Source organism: Pleurodeles waltl, chromosome 1_1, assembly GCF_031143425.1.
Source record: "Pleurodeles waltl isolate 20211129_DDA chromosome 1_1, aPleWal1.hap1.20221129, whole genome shotgun sequence".
In the NCBI taxonomy this organism is placed as follows: Eukaryota; Metazoa; Chordata; class Amphibia; order Caudata; family Salamandridae; genus Pleurodeles; species Pleurodeles waltl.
In genome coordinates this window covers 414,443,936-414,460,089 of record NC_090436.1, presented here as the reverse complement: position 1 = coordinate 414,460,089, position 16,154 = coordinate 414,443,936, and the positions used below count along the sequence as shown (strand labels likewise).

Sequence of the window (16,154 nt, the reverse complement as noted above, 5' to 3'; positions counted from 1 at the left end):
CACCACCAAGGAACTTTTCAAGATTGTTAAGGAATTCTCCAACCCAGCTGACAGCAAAAACAACATCACACCTTCACAGGAGCTGCGCGACAACCTTGCCCACTTCTTCCACAACAAGATTGCAACCATATACAGAACCTTCAAACCCCCAACCCACACCTACAGACTTCCTCCACAGATACACCATCACAGTAACCAATAGGAACCACACACTGACCACTAGGAACAACCTCTCCACCCAGGACATCACCTCCACTATGAAATCCATCTACGTTGGAACTCCAACAGACCTATGCCTGCACCACATGTCCAACCTTAGAAACCAAAGGCTCAGCCAGGAGCTCTCACCACCCTTCTTAAAATCTCTATCACCACCGCAACATTTCCCGACACCTGGAAACACACCGAAGTTAGACCACTACTCAAAAAACCCTCCACCGACCCCAGTGAACCCAAAAACTACCAGCCAAGGTCCCTGATCCCATTCCCAGCGAAGGTACTGGAAAAGATCATCAACAAGCAGCTCATGACATACCTGGAGCAAAACAAGCTACTCAACACCTTCTGAATCTGGCATCCGCAGCAATCATAGCACCTTAACTGACCCGATCACAGCTAGCAACGATATCTGAACTGTTCTGGACCGAGAAGAAACAGCAGCTTTGATCCTCCATGACCTCCCAGCAGCCTTCGATACAGTATCCCATCAGAATTTGATCAAAAGACTCCAGCACATTGGTATCCAAAGGAACATGCTCAGGTGGATCACCTCCTTTCTCAACAGAAGAAACCAGAGGATCCACCCCCCCCCCCCCCACTTTCCACCTCCGAACCCAAGGAGATCATCTGTGGTGTAACACAGGGCTAATGCCTTAGCCCCACGTTCTTCAATGCATATATGACCCCGATGGCCAACATCGTCGGATTCCACGGTCTCAACATTATTACTAATGCAAATGACACCCAACTCATCCTCTCACTCACCGACGGCCCCTCCACCACCAGAACCAACTTCCACAGGTGGATGACAAGCATCGTTGACTGGATGATGAACAACTGGCTGCAGCTGAACACAGACAAGACGGAAGTACTGATCTTTCTAACAGCAGCAACACATGAAAAGACTCATGGTGGCCATCCTTGGAATCATCGACAACAAGCTCACCATGAACTCACAGATCAATGCTGTCTCCTCCGCCTGCTTCCTCACTTTGAGCATGCTATGTAAGATCTTCAAGTGGCTACCTCTACACCTGAGACGCATTATGACACAGACCAACATCACCAGTCGACTGGGCTGCGGCAACATACTCTATGTAGAGTTCGCCACACACTTCCTACAGAGACTTCAGACCATACACAACGCTGTGGCCAAAACTCATCCTCTGCCTTCCCCGATGAACCCATATCACAGCTCACCTTAGGCAACCCAACTGGCTCCCAGTACAGAAGAGATGCCAATTCAAGCTGCTGACCCCCGCACAGAAGGCTCTATACAACCAAGGACCCACGTACATTAACCACTGCCTGAACTTCCACCAACCGTTGAAAAAACTACGCTCTGCCCCCCCTTTCACTTGCTCATACTCCCTGCATCTACTGAAGCAGAAGTGGAGGAAGCTCCTTCTCTCACATTGCAGCAAAACCCTGGAACAGCCTCCCCACGCACCTCTGGAACATGACCTCACTTGCGGAAATTCAAATGGTCCTCAAGACCTGGTTGTTCGAATAAGCCTCCGGGACCTGCAAGTGCCTGGATACCTTATTGGGTGATTAGCTGCACTTGATAGGTATGGGAAGCTTGTGGCTTTGTGAGAGTTTACTTAGCTTTCCTACAGACCAGACTATCACCTTGTCACAACTGGCACAACCTGAATTCTTGGCAAATTGCTATCTTCTTGTTGACTGTGACCTTCTTCCATCACAGAATTTCATCTGCAAACAGGAACCTTTAATCTGGACCCCGTTGATTATCTTGAATCTCTTAACCAAGACAGAACTCAAAGGCTACTTAAGCTGGCTTGTTCAAGTCTAGGCCAATCCATGTATCTACAAATAATGCTGCCATCCCAGTATCGCTCAACATAGGCATGCAATGCTTTTTAAAGCTAAAAAGCTTGATTCGCAATTGTTTTTAAATAAAATTCAGAAATCTAAGAGTTGTATATTTAGCTTTAAGAATAGACAGATTTCCAACTATTTGGGGACTAACAAAAATAGAGAGTTACAAAAGTCGTAGATTTCCATGTGTGTTCTAATTCGTCCACTGTGGTCAATTAATTTATAATATTGCAATGCACATAATAATTAAACCCACGATTATGCCACCTGTTATACTGTCAACTACTTGTTCTCACAAAGACACAGTCAATCTTAGATTAACATATCATAAACCTGTGAGCAACATTTTATTCAGTCTACATAAGCAGAGAATGTCTGTATCAAATGTTTTTCATACAATATAACAATAGATAAGTCAGTGATGTCACATAAGATGAGGTCAAACATGCCCATCTGCCAGGGATTCTTTGCACAGTCACATGCCTTGTTACTGATATAGGTACTTTACCTTGCAGGTAGGCGCTGTGAATGCCATTTTCAATAGCTTCTTGCAAGTCTGTAAGTAGTTGTTGAGGCATGTTTTCAGAATAGTCAATTACTGGTTTATTGCCTGCTCCCTCTTCTTCCCATGGTCGCACTCCCAGCTCAACAGTCACTGTGTGCCGCTTTTCTCCTATTGTTCTATCAAGTGTGTCTGAAATAATAATGCAAGGTGAAAAATAAAGCTCACTAATTTGGGTATAAACTAACTTTCAGATATTTATGATAATATGCACATGACTGATGTTGGTTCTCTAGTGACTTGTCATTAATTACGTGTTGTATTATAATATACTGTGATGAATTAAAATCAATAAAAAGATATGGAAAAGGCACGTCTGAAATGACATCAAGTAAACATTACCTCAAAACCCAAGCTTAAAGGTGCTTATTGCACATTTGAGTAGAGATCTGGCTCCTACTGCAGTTAAGGAGACAAAAAAGAGTGTCGCAGGTAACCTATATTCCCTCAAAGCCTACTTAGCATAAATCTTAGCAAGTCTACTTAGCATAAAACATAATGTGGACTAGTGCAAAGACAAACATTTTCTGATGTTTTTTCTGGTGTATACTACATCTTACTTCAGATGACACCCCTTAAAAATAACCCCTGGGGCCAGTTTGTATAGGGAAAACTTCTTTACATTCTCCAGCATCACAACACTTCAGTTGCAGCTCTGTTGATCAGGGACGCAACAGCACTGGCTTACATACAGCACTACTTTTTGCCAGTTCCTTAGCTTACTTCCACACTCAATCAAGACCAGCAGAGAGGAACTGAAAAGGCTTAACAAGCAGACATTAAAACAAGAATAATCATTTTGGATACTTTGACACTCTATTAAGAATGGTGCAAATTCAGAAGGGGAATAGGAAAGGCAGTGAAGAGTCGGCAAGATTACATTTGTATTGTATCCACTAGCAATATTGTTACCAAAGGTAACTAACTTTTCTTCTGATGAACACTTCTGCCTGCAGACTCCTCACCTGATGAACGAGTCCCAAAGCAATACCCACATGGAAGCGGGTCTGAGCAGTATCAACTTGCTAGGAAAATGATGCAGCATGCCCACTCCGCACATGAGACATCACACAATAATATTTGGCAAAAGTAAGCAAAGAAGGCTAAATGGCTGGCCAGCACATATCAGACAATGGCATGGAGTTTCCCCTGGTGACAACAGTAGAAGCCACCACGGCCCTTGTACAGTGTGTACAGAGGGCCCTTTTAGCCAGGGCAGGGGATATTTTAATACACATTGACTTAGCACAATACCTTACTTTTGGTCACTGCTTTATTTTTCTTGGCTCCAGTGAAACATGTGAAAAGCTGATCATCTACTCATTCTCACCTTGTTCGATCAACATAGGAAACAGCTTACTTAGGTGCCAGCCTTCCTTGGAAGGATGAGGAGGGTACAGAAAGATGGAAGAGTAATAAGCTAGCCCAAATGGAAGGTGTACACCACTTCATTAGGAAAGAAGGACATTTACGCACAACCAGTTTGCCTTAGCAAACGAAAGTAGATGGAGGACGGAACAACAGGGCCTGCAAGTCACCAACCCAGCGTGCTGAAGTAAGAGCCACCAGGAAAATAGCCTTTAGGGTAAAAAAGCAGAACAACCATGCATAGGTTTGAAGAGTAACACAAGTCCATTTACACCAAATCTCCATCATTCTTAGCACTCAGATTTGCTAACCTGTGGCTCCTTTACACCACTAGTCTGCACTGCCTCCTTAAGTGACAGACATTTTGTATTGCCAACAAATTATTGGAATAGCCTTTGCCTCAATCTTTAGTTACAGAAGCCACATAAGCCTTTCAAAAAATGCATCATGAGAGTAAACCTAAGCCTGTTAAGAAAGAGTTAGAAATGCTGAAAGAACAACAAGAGGCCTTTGTAAGTAGAAACCCCCAAGCCCTGCTGAGCAAGGGAAAGCAGAAAACACAAGATTTGCACAGGTGAGCACAAAAGGGTTTAAGTATGCAGCATGGCACCTAAAAACAATTTTTGCATTTAAGTTGAAGGACTCTAATTAGCAATGCTCTTCTACATGTGTGGAAACAAAGTGTCCAAACATTGGGGTGGAGGACCCAAACATCCTGCTCCAAAATCAGATCTATTCTGTCTGGGAGGGTGTGTGAAGGCTGCATGTTGGGTTTCACCCCATCATTGTAAAACTCCTCCTTGCTCAATCCTGTGTGATCATCTGCCTGTTATCTTACCACGCCTTCGGCAGAAAATTCAAGAGTGGCAGGAATGTGAGGAAATACATAAATCGAGTCCTCTGACCAGCTCAGTTGGAATTATGTGGTGGAAAGTGCTGAGCACAGCCCAGAAGGGATTTCCCCATTAAAGACATGGTCAATGGGAAAAGATCATATCCCTCGCATCAAGGCAGAGCTTGCATTTGTGATCCTACAAAGAAACATGACTTAGGACACCTGTCTTCACATTCAGTGGGCTATTTAGAGGAGCTGCAACTTGGAAGAGCCCACACCCAAAAGTGCAAGGCCTCCCAGCACAGGGTAAAAAAAAAAAAAAACACTAAGTCCTGCCAGTTGAGATAATGGATAGTGGAACTGTTGTCCAAAAGGACTTGTACTACACCGCCAGAGATAGATCTTCCTTCATGGGCCTGGCAAATGGTCCTCAACTCAAGATGGCAGCTGATCAGGAAGAGAAGAAGGGTTGAGTGTAATCCTAGTCGGACAGCTAGACAACACAAAATGAGAGAACCAGCTCCTCCGACCAAAAGCTGATGCTTAAGGACAAAACAAAGTGGCTTAGAGGCAACAGCACTAGTGGAAATAGGGGGGTGGGGGGACTGGAGTAGCTGCTAATAAAGTCCCTTAGATCCACCTCTCACACAAAATAAGGTTTGCAGATATCTGGAAATTTGGCCTGTGGAAAGTGGATGAAAGCAGGGTGTGAAATTGCTTGGATGAAGAGGCAAGGCCAAGCGCGTGCGCTGTAGCATGGCTATGTATAAACAATTCAAGGCAGAATATACTTTCTCAAAGACAACTCTCTCCCCATCAAGTGGGATATCTGTTTGGACAGCCTGGACGACTGCACAAGCTAACTAAGCACATTCAGGTGTGCCCGTGTAGGGTAAAGGCTGCAGCCACAGAATGGCCCATCTCATCAGCAGAGTCAAGAGAATATTTCAGAATATTTTTAGAGGCATCTGGACATCAATCACCAATTCAGAGAATGGAACTTTCATGTGATCCAGAAGGCCGATCATGGCCAGTTGCGCCATTTTCCATAGAGCACAGATGTGTTGCCTGAGTAAACATGTAGTGTTGACAGTGTGCAATGCTAGATCTACAGAACAAAGCACCTTTTTCCCCATGCGGTCAAGTCATTGGGCCTCATGGTCCGGTGGTGCCTAAGGAAAAACACTGAGATTACGTTTTGCAGAAGACGCTTCAACCAATTAAACTCACTAGAGCAGGAGGTGTCACTAAGGCTCTGGGATCAGAGGCCAAGGCCTATGGCGCTAACTAAACTGTCCGTGAATTACCAGACCTGAAAATGATTTTTCCAGTTAAAGAACACTGGTTCTGGTAGTGTTTCGATAAATGGTCTTTGAAGATGACTGAAGGATATTGGATTCTAGCTATGTAGAAGGTATGGACGGCTCAAACAGCTCAACATCATAGTTTTTAAGTAAGAAAAGACAGATGTGTTAAACTCTTTGTTGATTAATGTTATACAGCAAATTTTTAAATTACGATCTGATACGCCATGTGCATGGATACGATCAGAATGTGGATTAAAGCAGTTAGCTACCTGAAATTATATTGATCTGATTATGTGGTCATGAGAATGCAGCATTATCTACTTTAAAGGCCCTTATTAGAGAAGACCCAGAAGAAAACCAGTGTATAAATATAGTAGCCACCAGAACTGAGTTGGAACAGATATTAAGAAACTTTAAATTACCCAAGATGAAAAATCTAGTTGGAATCTCAAACGGATGAGGAAAATGCTAATAAACACGACCAGGAATTCTGTAGCAAATGAAATAGACCTAATGGTGACAGCAAAATATAAGAATGCACACTACACTCATGGAAGTCTCTCAAACAAAAGATAACTGTACTTTCACTTTCAGCTGAGCCACTGGGTAAAACAGGCTTTTCTACGTTTTATGCTCCTAAATATCGCTCCATTACAGTTTGAGGGATGTTGGAATAAGAAGGACAATCAAATGACACGATGCTGTTTCTGCAATGCCTATCCTAAAACAATTGAGCACATCCTGTGCCTGTGTCCCTATTTACAAGATTTAAGAAATAATCACCTGAAACCACTCTTAAGGGAATCGGGTATTAGACAACAAAAACAGGCAAATGATTATTATTTTGTGGGAAACACGAGTAAACAAATCAGGAGTACGATGAAATTCATCTCGCTCATGGCAATGAGTTTGACAAATTTTAGGAATAACTGAAATATTTAATCTGTATGATGTTTGAGAGTTAAAAATGCACTGAGATATTTTAAATACATAGATGTGGGTGATTGGTAGGGGTTCTTTTAATGTAGCCCTGAAAATATATTTTTTTTATGTGGCAATAGTGCTAATAAAGTGATTTGGGGATTTTTTAATGTTTGTGTTGATCCGATGCTATCATTGTACGGGAATTTTGATGGAGAAAACTTAAATATGTTTTTAATTGGCTTTTAGGAAATTGTAGGGATTTATTTGTGAAAAAACTTGAATGGAAGGAAGTGGTAGAGGCTTGTGTTATTTGCCATTGATTGTTAACATAAATTAAGCAATAAAGATTTACTTACCTACCTAATTAGAGGCCAGCAGTTGTGTGATAAGGAGGGAAGGGGTTATCTGCCTCTGAAGCATTCTCCCTGCGCATTAAAATGTAAGTTGGGCATACCAAGCACATGAATTCAAACAGAAGAATGAAAACTTCAGGAAAAGACTCCACAAGACGCTGGTCCTCAAGGAAATCTTCATCTACTCTCAAAGTTGGGGGATGTCCGGGCTGAAATCACCGGAATCACTCAGGCTGAACGGTCTGGTCCACCTCTTGGAGCCAGAAGGAGCCCAGAGAATCATGGGCGGCCATAAAGACGTCCAACAAAGCCTGCTGAAAGGCCTCAACCAGAGACGGATCAGCAAAAGTATTTGAAAGCTCCAGTCTCAGTTTTCTCAAAACCGGGATCAGCTCCAAGGGAAGAGGAAAATACCATCATCAGGAATGTGCATCAGGCTCCGGAACAGTCTTGGGAGTATAACTGTTTTCTCAAAGAAGTAGAGAAATTGTCCTTGCGATGGAGCTTCTTGGAGGGTTGAGGGACTATTTGGGGGCATGGGAGAGCTTCTTAGAGGCCTGACTTAGAAATAACTCCCAATCTGAACACTTTTGGGTGCACTGAGCTATGAACACTCTTAGATGCATTGTAGTACAGGAGTCACAAGCCGAAAGATCGTGGTCAGGCCGCAAAACCACATGTAGATGTAACCGGGATCTAAAGTAGGCCTCCTTTTGTGACATACTTGACATGACTTGAACCTCAAGACCTTAAGAGGTGACATTTGACCTAATCTTCTGTGAAAGTGTTGTTTAGAACGTTGAGGAATTTGGTAAGGAGCAAAACCAGGAATGGACACCAACGTAATAGGCGGCACCATATCCAGCACTATTTGAGAACTGCTGCACAGATAAGTGAATGACGTGGTAAATTTATGCCTTAATTATGGCTCAGCTCTCCTCATGGGCCAACCTAAAAAAAGACTAGCTTTAATCAGGACTGTATTAGAGGCTGCTGCAAGATTTCTAACAAAAAACCTGAGCATATCACTTGCTTTCCTCAAATGGCTACTTAATGACACCAAAAGCACAAAGAAAATTGCTTGCCTCACCTACACCTCAACCTTAATAAAAAGTTATTCATATCTTCAGGTTCACAAAAACTATGATCCAACAACAAAATATCTCTCTGCATCCTATGTTTCAAGAAGAAGTGCACTCTATGCTGATCCTTCTCAAGCAATGTTTCCACAATTTAGAACCCATTTCCTGTGCATACACAGAACACACCACCTTTCTCTGCCCTAAAATGCTTCCTAAAAGCATGTCACTTGAGACTGATCTTCATTAAAATGAATAATCCCCTTCTTTATGCTATCTTCTAATAGCCTCTGCTATTAATCCTACTAATTCATACTATCTGACATCACTGTTGATGGGTATGCTCAACTTCAGTACATAACTGTGCTACTCTCGTTACCCTTGCTTAAATACCTCCAATTAGCATCATGTTTAACCCTCTGATTAACTCAGCTAATTCCTTAGGACATCCTTCTGCTGTGGATTTCATACACTTGAGTACAACTACTCTCGGTGCACCTGAACTTACATATCTCTTGGACTGCTAGCAGTCTACAATTTACTATCAATTCTAATACAGATATCCATGACTATATGTACACCTATTACTCCCTTCATGTTAACATTACCCCTCAAAATGCAGTGGCGGCTGGCTTGTCTTTACAGTGTGGGGTACAATAATAATATATTTTTTTTAAATGGCACTTACCTGACGAATCCTCCTTTCCTCTCGCAGTCAGTCTTTCCAGGAAACTCCAACGCAGGCCACAGGAAACTGCACCAACCAATCCTGGTGCTGCTCTCTTGCTGTTAAACAGCATGAGAAAAGCGTCAAGATTGGAAGAAGCGGCCTCTTTCTGCACTCACAAGGGCACTGGAGGCCTGGGATGTCTGTAACCTAGCTGTCTGAGATTTTTAAAGTGCACATGACAGGCAGGCTGTCGCAAGTCAGCCGGCCAAATGGACATATGCACTTTAAACTAAAGTACAGAGCTCCCTGCTGCCACTCAGCAGCAATTGCCCTGCTCCGTCCTCACACTCTGTTCAGGATGGGGTGCTGAAAAATAAAATGGTTATAAATAAACTTTATTACCATTTTATTTTTCAGTTCTGGGGGGCATTTTATTTAGAGGGGCGAAGCTCCTCTGCTCTCGTGCACGGGCTGCCCTTTCAAAATGAAACCAGACTGATGCAGTCCAGGATATAGAAAACAAATAAATAAATAGGTCCAATCAAGCTTGGGTATGGCGCAGCATTCTGAGGTTGATAAAATGACAATAATGGAGATAGTGCAGAACACTTCAGAGTTACATGACTCAGGAGGAGGGGGTTAATCTCAGTGTTACATGAATCTGGAGGAGGTGCTTAAACCTCCAGTGTGAAACGAACCACATGTAGCTTTTTCACAAGTGCAGCTTTTCTGCAACTTTTCTTTAGAGGTTATAATGCATGTATAACATGGTAGTCTCGAAAAAGATTTCAATTCCAGGCGTTATTTCATAAATAGTTTTTAAAGGTGATTGAATCATAATTTTCGGCTTCGACTCTTAGTGAAAGGAGCTTAAATATCAGCATTCGAATCACTCGATTCAGGGTAAAGGAGAATCACCCTCAGTTAACCCCCTGCTAACCCCCTTGGCAGCTTTTCATGAGCAGGCAGGCTTAACTTCAAAGACAAGGTGTAAAGTATTTGTACCCCCTGCTCACCCACTTGGGAGCTTGGCATGAGCAGGCAGGCTTAACTTCAGAGACAAGGTGTAAAGTATTTGTACCAACATACATAGTAGTATAGTCAAAACACCACAAAATGACTCAACACAGGCTTAGAAAAATAGCCCATATTTATCTAAACAAAACAAAACAAAACCAAAACGACAAACATCAGACATACACAAGTCAAGTTATGATCTTTTAAAGATTAAACTTAAAAATAGGGCTTAGAAACACAAAATGCTTCGATGAGGTGTTAACACGGTGTTGTGACGGAGTCATTCCCAACAATCCGACGCCAACGGCGCCAGACACTAAATCATGCAGACCCCCAGGTACAGTACCTTAGTAAACTGTGAGAACAAGCCGGTGCGTGAAGTCGGGGACCCTGGCGTCGGTTCCAGTGCTACGGGGCAAAGGAGCAGAGGCGTCACAAAGAGGTGTCGGGTCCTTTATGCGGAGCGGTGGAGGTGAGGCGCGGCGGTGCGAAGCACTGAATCTGCGCACTTCGGGAAGCAGCATCGGTCACGTTGTGGTGCAGCGACTTCCATGGACTTGCGGACTTCAGCAGGGCTGCAGCAGTGTAACACCTGCGAGGGTCGTCACACTCCAGCAAGGATCACGGAGACGGTTTCTGGAGGAGTCACAGGATTCAGCAGCGGCGCGTCCGGAGTCGTCCATGTCAGTTTTCTTGGATTTTCACCAGCTCCTTCTTTCAAGGGCCCAGGGACTGGATAGGGCTCCACTTGTCAGGGCAGAAGTCACAGTAGAGAGTCCAGGTGCTGGTAGGGGAAGTCTTTGATGGCCCTGAGACTTCAGAACAGGGGGCAAGCTCAGTCCAAGCCCTTGGAGATTCTTCTCAAGCAGGAATATACCACAAAGTCCAGTCTTTGTCCCCTTTCAAAGGCAGAAGCAGCAACTGCAGGACAGCTTTACAAAGCACAGCTACAGGCAGGGCAGCATTTCCCCTCAGCTCTTCTCCTTGGCAGAGGTTCTCCTTGATAACAGAAGCGATCTGATTTTCAGGGGGTTTGGGGGCTCTTCTTAAACCTCTTTCTGCCTTTGAAGTAGGCCTACTTCAAAGGAAAGTCTCTCTTGTTTATAAAATCCTGCCTTGCCCAGGCCAGGCCCCAGACACACACTGGGGAGTCAGAGACTGCATTGTGTGAGGGCAGGCACAGCCCTTTCAGGAGTAAATGACCACTCCTCCCCTCCCTCCTAGCACAGATGGCTCATCAGGATATGCAGGCTACATCCCAGCTCCTTTTGTGTCACTGTCTAGAGAAAGGTGCAAACAGCCCAACTGTCAAACTGACCCAGACAGGGAATCCACAAACAGGCAGAGTCACAGAATGGTTTAAGCAAGAAAATGTCTACTTTCTAAAAATGGCATTTTTCAAACACACAATCTACAAACCAACTTCATTAAAAGATGCATTTTTAAATTGTGAGCTCAGAGACCCTAAACTCCATATTTCTGTCTGCTCCATAAGGGAATCTGCACTTTAATAATATTTAAAGGCAGCCCTCATGTTAACCTATGAAAGGGATAGGCCTTGCAACAGTGAAAACCGAATTTGGCAGTTTTTCACTGTTAGGACATGTATAACACATAAGTACATGTCCCACCTTTAACATACACTGCACCCTGCCCATGGGGCTACCTAGGGCCTACCTTAGGGGTGCCTTACATGTATAAAAAGAGAAGGTTTAGGCCTGGCAAGTGGGTACACTTGCCAAGATGAATTGGCAGTTTCAAACTGCACTCACAAGACACTGCAGTGGCAGGTCTGAGCCATGTTTACAGGGCTACTTATATGGCTGGCACAACCAGAACTCACGCCCACTAGTAGCATTTGATGTACAGGCCCTGGGCACCTCTAGTGCACTGTACTAGGGACTTACTAGTAAATCAAATATGCCAATCATGGAAAGTCAATTACACATATATTTTACAAAGGAGCACTTGCACTTTAGCACTGGATAGCAGTGGTAACGTGCCCAGAAGAACAAAAACAGCAAAAACAGAGAAAAGCACAACAACCTGGGAAACAGGGAAAAGTTAGGGGAGACCACGCCAAAGATGGCAGGTCTAATAGCTACATTTTCGAAAACACCCTTCGGTCAAATGTTTCCTGTTGTGTGTGACTCAAGCGTGCAACTAGGAGCAAGCACCTGCTCTGTCCTCCACAATTTTGTTTCTCCTAGACAAAAACCTCTTCTCTGCTACAACACAGATGCTGAGCATCAGCTTTCCAATCAAAAACAGGTAATGGCAAAGCCAATAGGTCTGGTTCTGATTGCCAGCCTTTAGACTTTGCTAATGCTTGTATTGTTTCATCACTGCTTTTCAAAAAAATTATTGCCGGGGATGATGCCGGGCCCTCACCAATAAAAAACAAAATGCTGAAAAGAAAAAATATTTTTTGGTCTAGGAAAGCACATATTGCATATTATAAATTCTAGCATAAAGTGAACTACTTTGTGTACGAATGTGCTGCTTATGAAATGGATGAATGCAGCCACTCACTGTAAGAAATTGTGTTGGTAGGGTGAAAGCCACACTCTGGCAACAACCACAACCCTTCTCAGGGCGAACTAAAAAACAGAGTCACTAACTTAATCTGTGACTAACCCTCTGGGAGTGTGGCCCAAAGCAGTCATGCTTAACTTAGAGACAAAGTGTAAAGAATTTACTAAGCTGACAAATAGTAAAGGTGAAAACACAAGGAAAATTCAAGAGCACAAGAAAAATACCAAACCAATTTAAAAACATTGATTATATTTTAATAAATAAAACAGAAATGCAAAATCCAGTTAGTAGAATCAGAGACATGAAACTTCAAAGTCTTTAGTGAAACATTAAATGACATTTGCGGTTACCTGGTTGTGCTGGAATAAGGGAAAGTCACAAGCTCAGACTGACTGCATTGGAGCACAGGTCAGATGCAGAGACCAGGTTAGTCTGCTGATACATTACGTTCTCGATTCAGGGGGAGTTTCTTTGAGTTGGAGGGGGCCATATGGAGGAGACTTCTAACGTAGAGAGCAGGTTAAGCGTAACATACGGTTGTTGCTGGAGCTTTGCGTTGGTGATCACCGCAGAGCTCGTTGCAGTAGCACACAGTGCAGGGCTCACATTGTCAGTCACTGCAGATGGTCACTGTCGACGTGAAGAGTAGGTCTTGCTGGAGCTTTGCATTGACGGTTGTCTCCGGCAGCAGTGTCTCAGTGTGAAGGGGTCTGTTTGCAAAGAGACCAAACTTGAGGATTTTCACCTTTTTCTTTAGCAGGAGCTCTCCCTTATGCCAGTCAACGCTCCAAGACCAGGGTGGCACTTTTTGGAGAATCAGAACTCACTCAAGCAGCAGGTTTGAGGCAGGTCCAGTTGGTGTTGGTCAGCTGGGCAGTTACAGGGAGGCCTCTGGAAACTTTTTGTGTCCCTGTAGTTCACACATGAGGTCAGCCAATTGACCCTTGGAGTCACTCTGGGTAGCCTGTGATTGAGGCAATTGGGTCTCATGAAACATGGGTGCCAAACTCAGGGGAACATAACAGTTTTTCCAACCTTACATACAAATCATGGACGTTAGAATAGACCCTCCCCTCATACCATTCCTCTGTCTCCAGATGTCATTAATTCCCCAGTTCCTCAGCCAAATCAGGAAAATCTGCACCAATCACACACATGGAGAATTTGCCAGAGGGAGTGTGGACCTATCTAAAGTTACAACAGCCACTCAGTTGAAGTCTCCCCCTAACACTATTGAAGAGTGTGCATCTAGAGATGGGTATGGATGTCAAGGAGTTGAGAAATTGCACCTGCCCACATTTAGAACACTCATCCAGCCCAGCAACACCTGTACTCCATTGAGTTTCCCCTCAACCATGACAGCACCCCAATTTATGCATATATTAGTAGATTCAAAAGGCGCCCCCACTGTTAGAAATAGGTCTCTGGTTGGCAGTCAGTTTACACTCTGTCCAACAAGGGGCCCTCACTTTAGTCAGGATAAGGGAGTCACGCCCTTGGTAGCTTGGTACAAGCAGTCAGGCTTATCTCAGATGCAATGTGTAAATTATTTGTATAACAACACACAGTAACACAGTGAAAACACCAAAAAAAGGGCTCAACACCAGGCTAGGAAAACAGCCAATATTTATCCAAGTAAAATAAGACCAAAACGACAAACGTACACAAGCAAAGTTATGAATTTTTAAAGATTAAACTTCAATATAGTGCTTAGAAACACAAATGCTTCGAATTGGTGATATCATGGCATTGTGAAAGAGTCATTCCCAACAATCCAACTCTAATGGCACCGGTCACAGAGTCACATGGACCCCCAGGTACAGTACCTTGTGAAAATGTGGAAACAAGCCTGTGCACAGAATCGGGGATCGAGGCGACGCTGGATCTGGTGTGGCGTCAGTTCCAGGGCTGTGGACCGAAGGAGTCGGTGCGAGGTGTCGGGTCCTTTCTGCAGAGCTGTGGAGGTGAGGTGGCATCGGTGCGGAGCGTTGGATCCGCACACTTCCGGCGTGGTCGATATCCCGCGGTCATGGCGTGGTCCAGCGGAGTCGAGTGTCGCGGACGTCGATGACACAGCACTTCAGGGTTCGCAAAATTGTGGACTTCAGCGAGGATGCGGTGGGCCTGATGGGTCCTCGCACTCCAGCGAAGACCACAGCTTCAGTTGCAGGCGACATCGCGGGATCTGGCAGCGGCATCAGTCTGGAGTCGTTCGAAGTCGGTGTACTTGGTTATGCTTGGTTTTTCACCAGCTTCTCCTTTGAAGGGCCCAGCGACTGGATTAGGCACCACTTGGCAGGGTAGGAGTCTCAGCAGAGAGTCCAGGTGCTGGCAGAGGAAGTCTTTGATGGCCCTGAGACTTCAGAACAGGGGGCAAGCTCAGTCCAAGCCTATGGAGAAACTTCACAAACAGAATACATGGAAAAGTCCAGTCTTTGTCCTCTCTAAGGCAGAAGCAGCAACTGAAGGCCAACCCAGCAAAGCACACACCTCAAAGTGGCAGTACTCCTCCTCCAGCTCTTCTCCTTGGCTGAGGTCCCTCTTTGTTCCACAAGTATTCTAAAAGTCTGGGATTTGGGTCCACTACTTACAACCCTTTCTGCCTTTGAAGTAGGCAAACTTCAAAGGAAAGCCTCTGTTGTTCACAAGATCCTGCCTTGCCCAGCCCTGGCCCAACATACACCAGGGGGTTGGAGACTGCATTGTGTGAAGACAGGCACAGCCCATTCAGGTGTATGTGTCAGCTCCTCCCTCCCGACTCTAGCCCAGGAGGCTCATCAGGATATGCAGGCTACACTCCAGCTCCCTTTGTGTCACTGTCTACAGGGAATTCACAACAGCCCAGCTGTCAGTCTAATCCAGACGTGGAATACACACGCAGGCAGAGGCAGAGAATGGTTTAAGGAAGAAAATGCCCACTTTCTAAAAGTTATATTTTAAAACTGACAATCTAAAAACCAACTTTACCAAAAGATGTATTTTTAAATTGAGTTCAGAGACCCCACATTCCATATCTCTATCTGCTTCCAATGGGAAAATGCACTTAAAAGATATTTAACTGCAATCCTCATGTTAACCTATGAGAGAGATAGGCCTTGCAACAGTGAAAACAGAATTTGGCAGTACTTCACTGTCAGGACATGTAAAGCACATTAGTACATGTCCTACCTTTAACACACTATATACCCTGCCCATGGGGCTACCTAGGGCCTAACTTAGGGGTGCCTTACTTGTACAAAAAAGGGAAGGTTTGGGCCTTGCAAGTGGGTACACTTGCCAGATCAAATTGGCAGTTTAAAACTGCACCCACAGATGCTGGATTGGCAGGTCTGAGCCATGTTTACAGGGCTTGTTATGTGGGTGGCACAATCAATGCTGCAGGCCCACTAGTAGCATTTGAATTACAGGCCCTGGGCACCTCTAGTGCACTTTGCTAGGGATTT

General features: G+C 44.2%; 1 protein-coding gene across 2 annotated transcripts in view; it reads right to left on the bottom strand.

Moving 5' to 3' along the window:
* GFM2 (GTP dependent ribosome recycling factor mitochondrial 2) overlaps positions 1-16,154 on the bottom strand; it is a 261,831-nt gene that overhangs the window by 26,161 nt on the left and 219,516 nt on the right. For both annotated transcript variants that reach the window (XM_069223861.1, XM_069223870.1), the window contains exon 18: positions 2,570-2,755. In XM_069223861.1, coding sequence (XP_069079962.1) covers positions 2,570-2,755 — 186 coding nt within the window. The remainder of the gene's footprint in view (positions 1-2,569; positions 2,756-16,154) is intronic.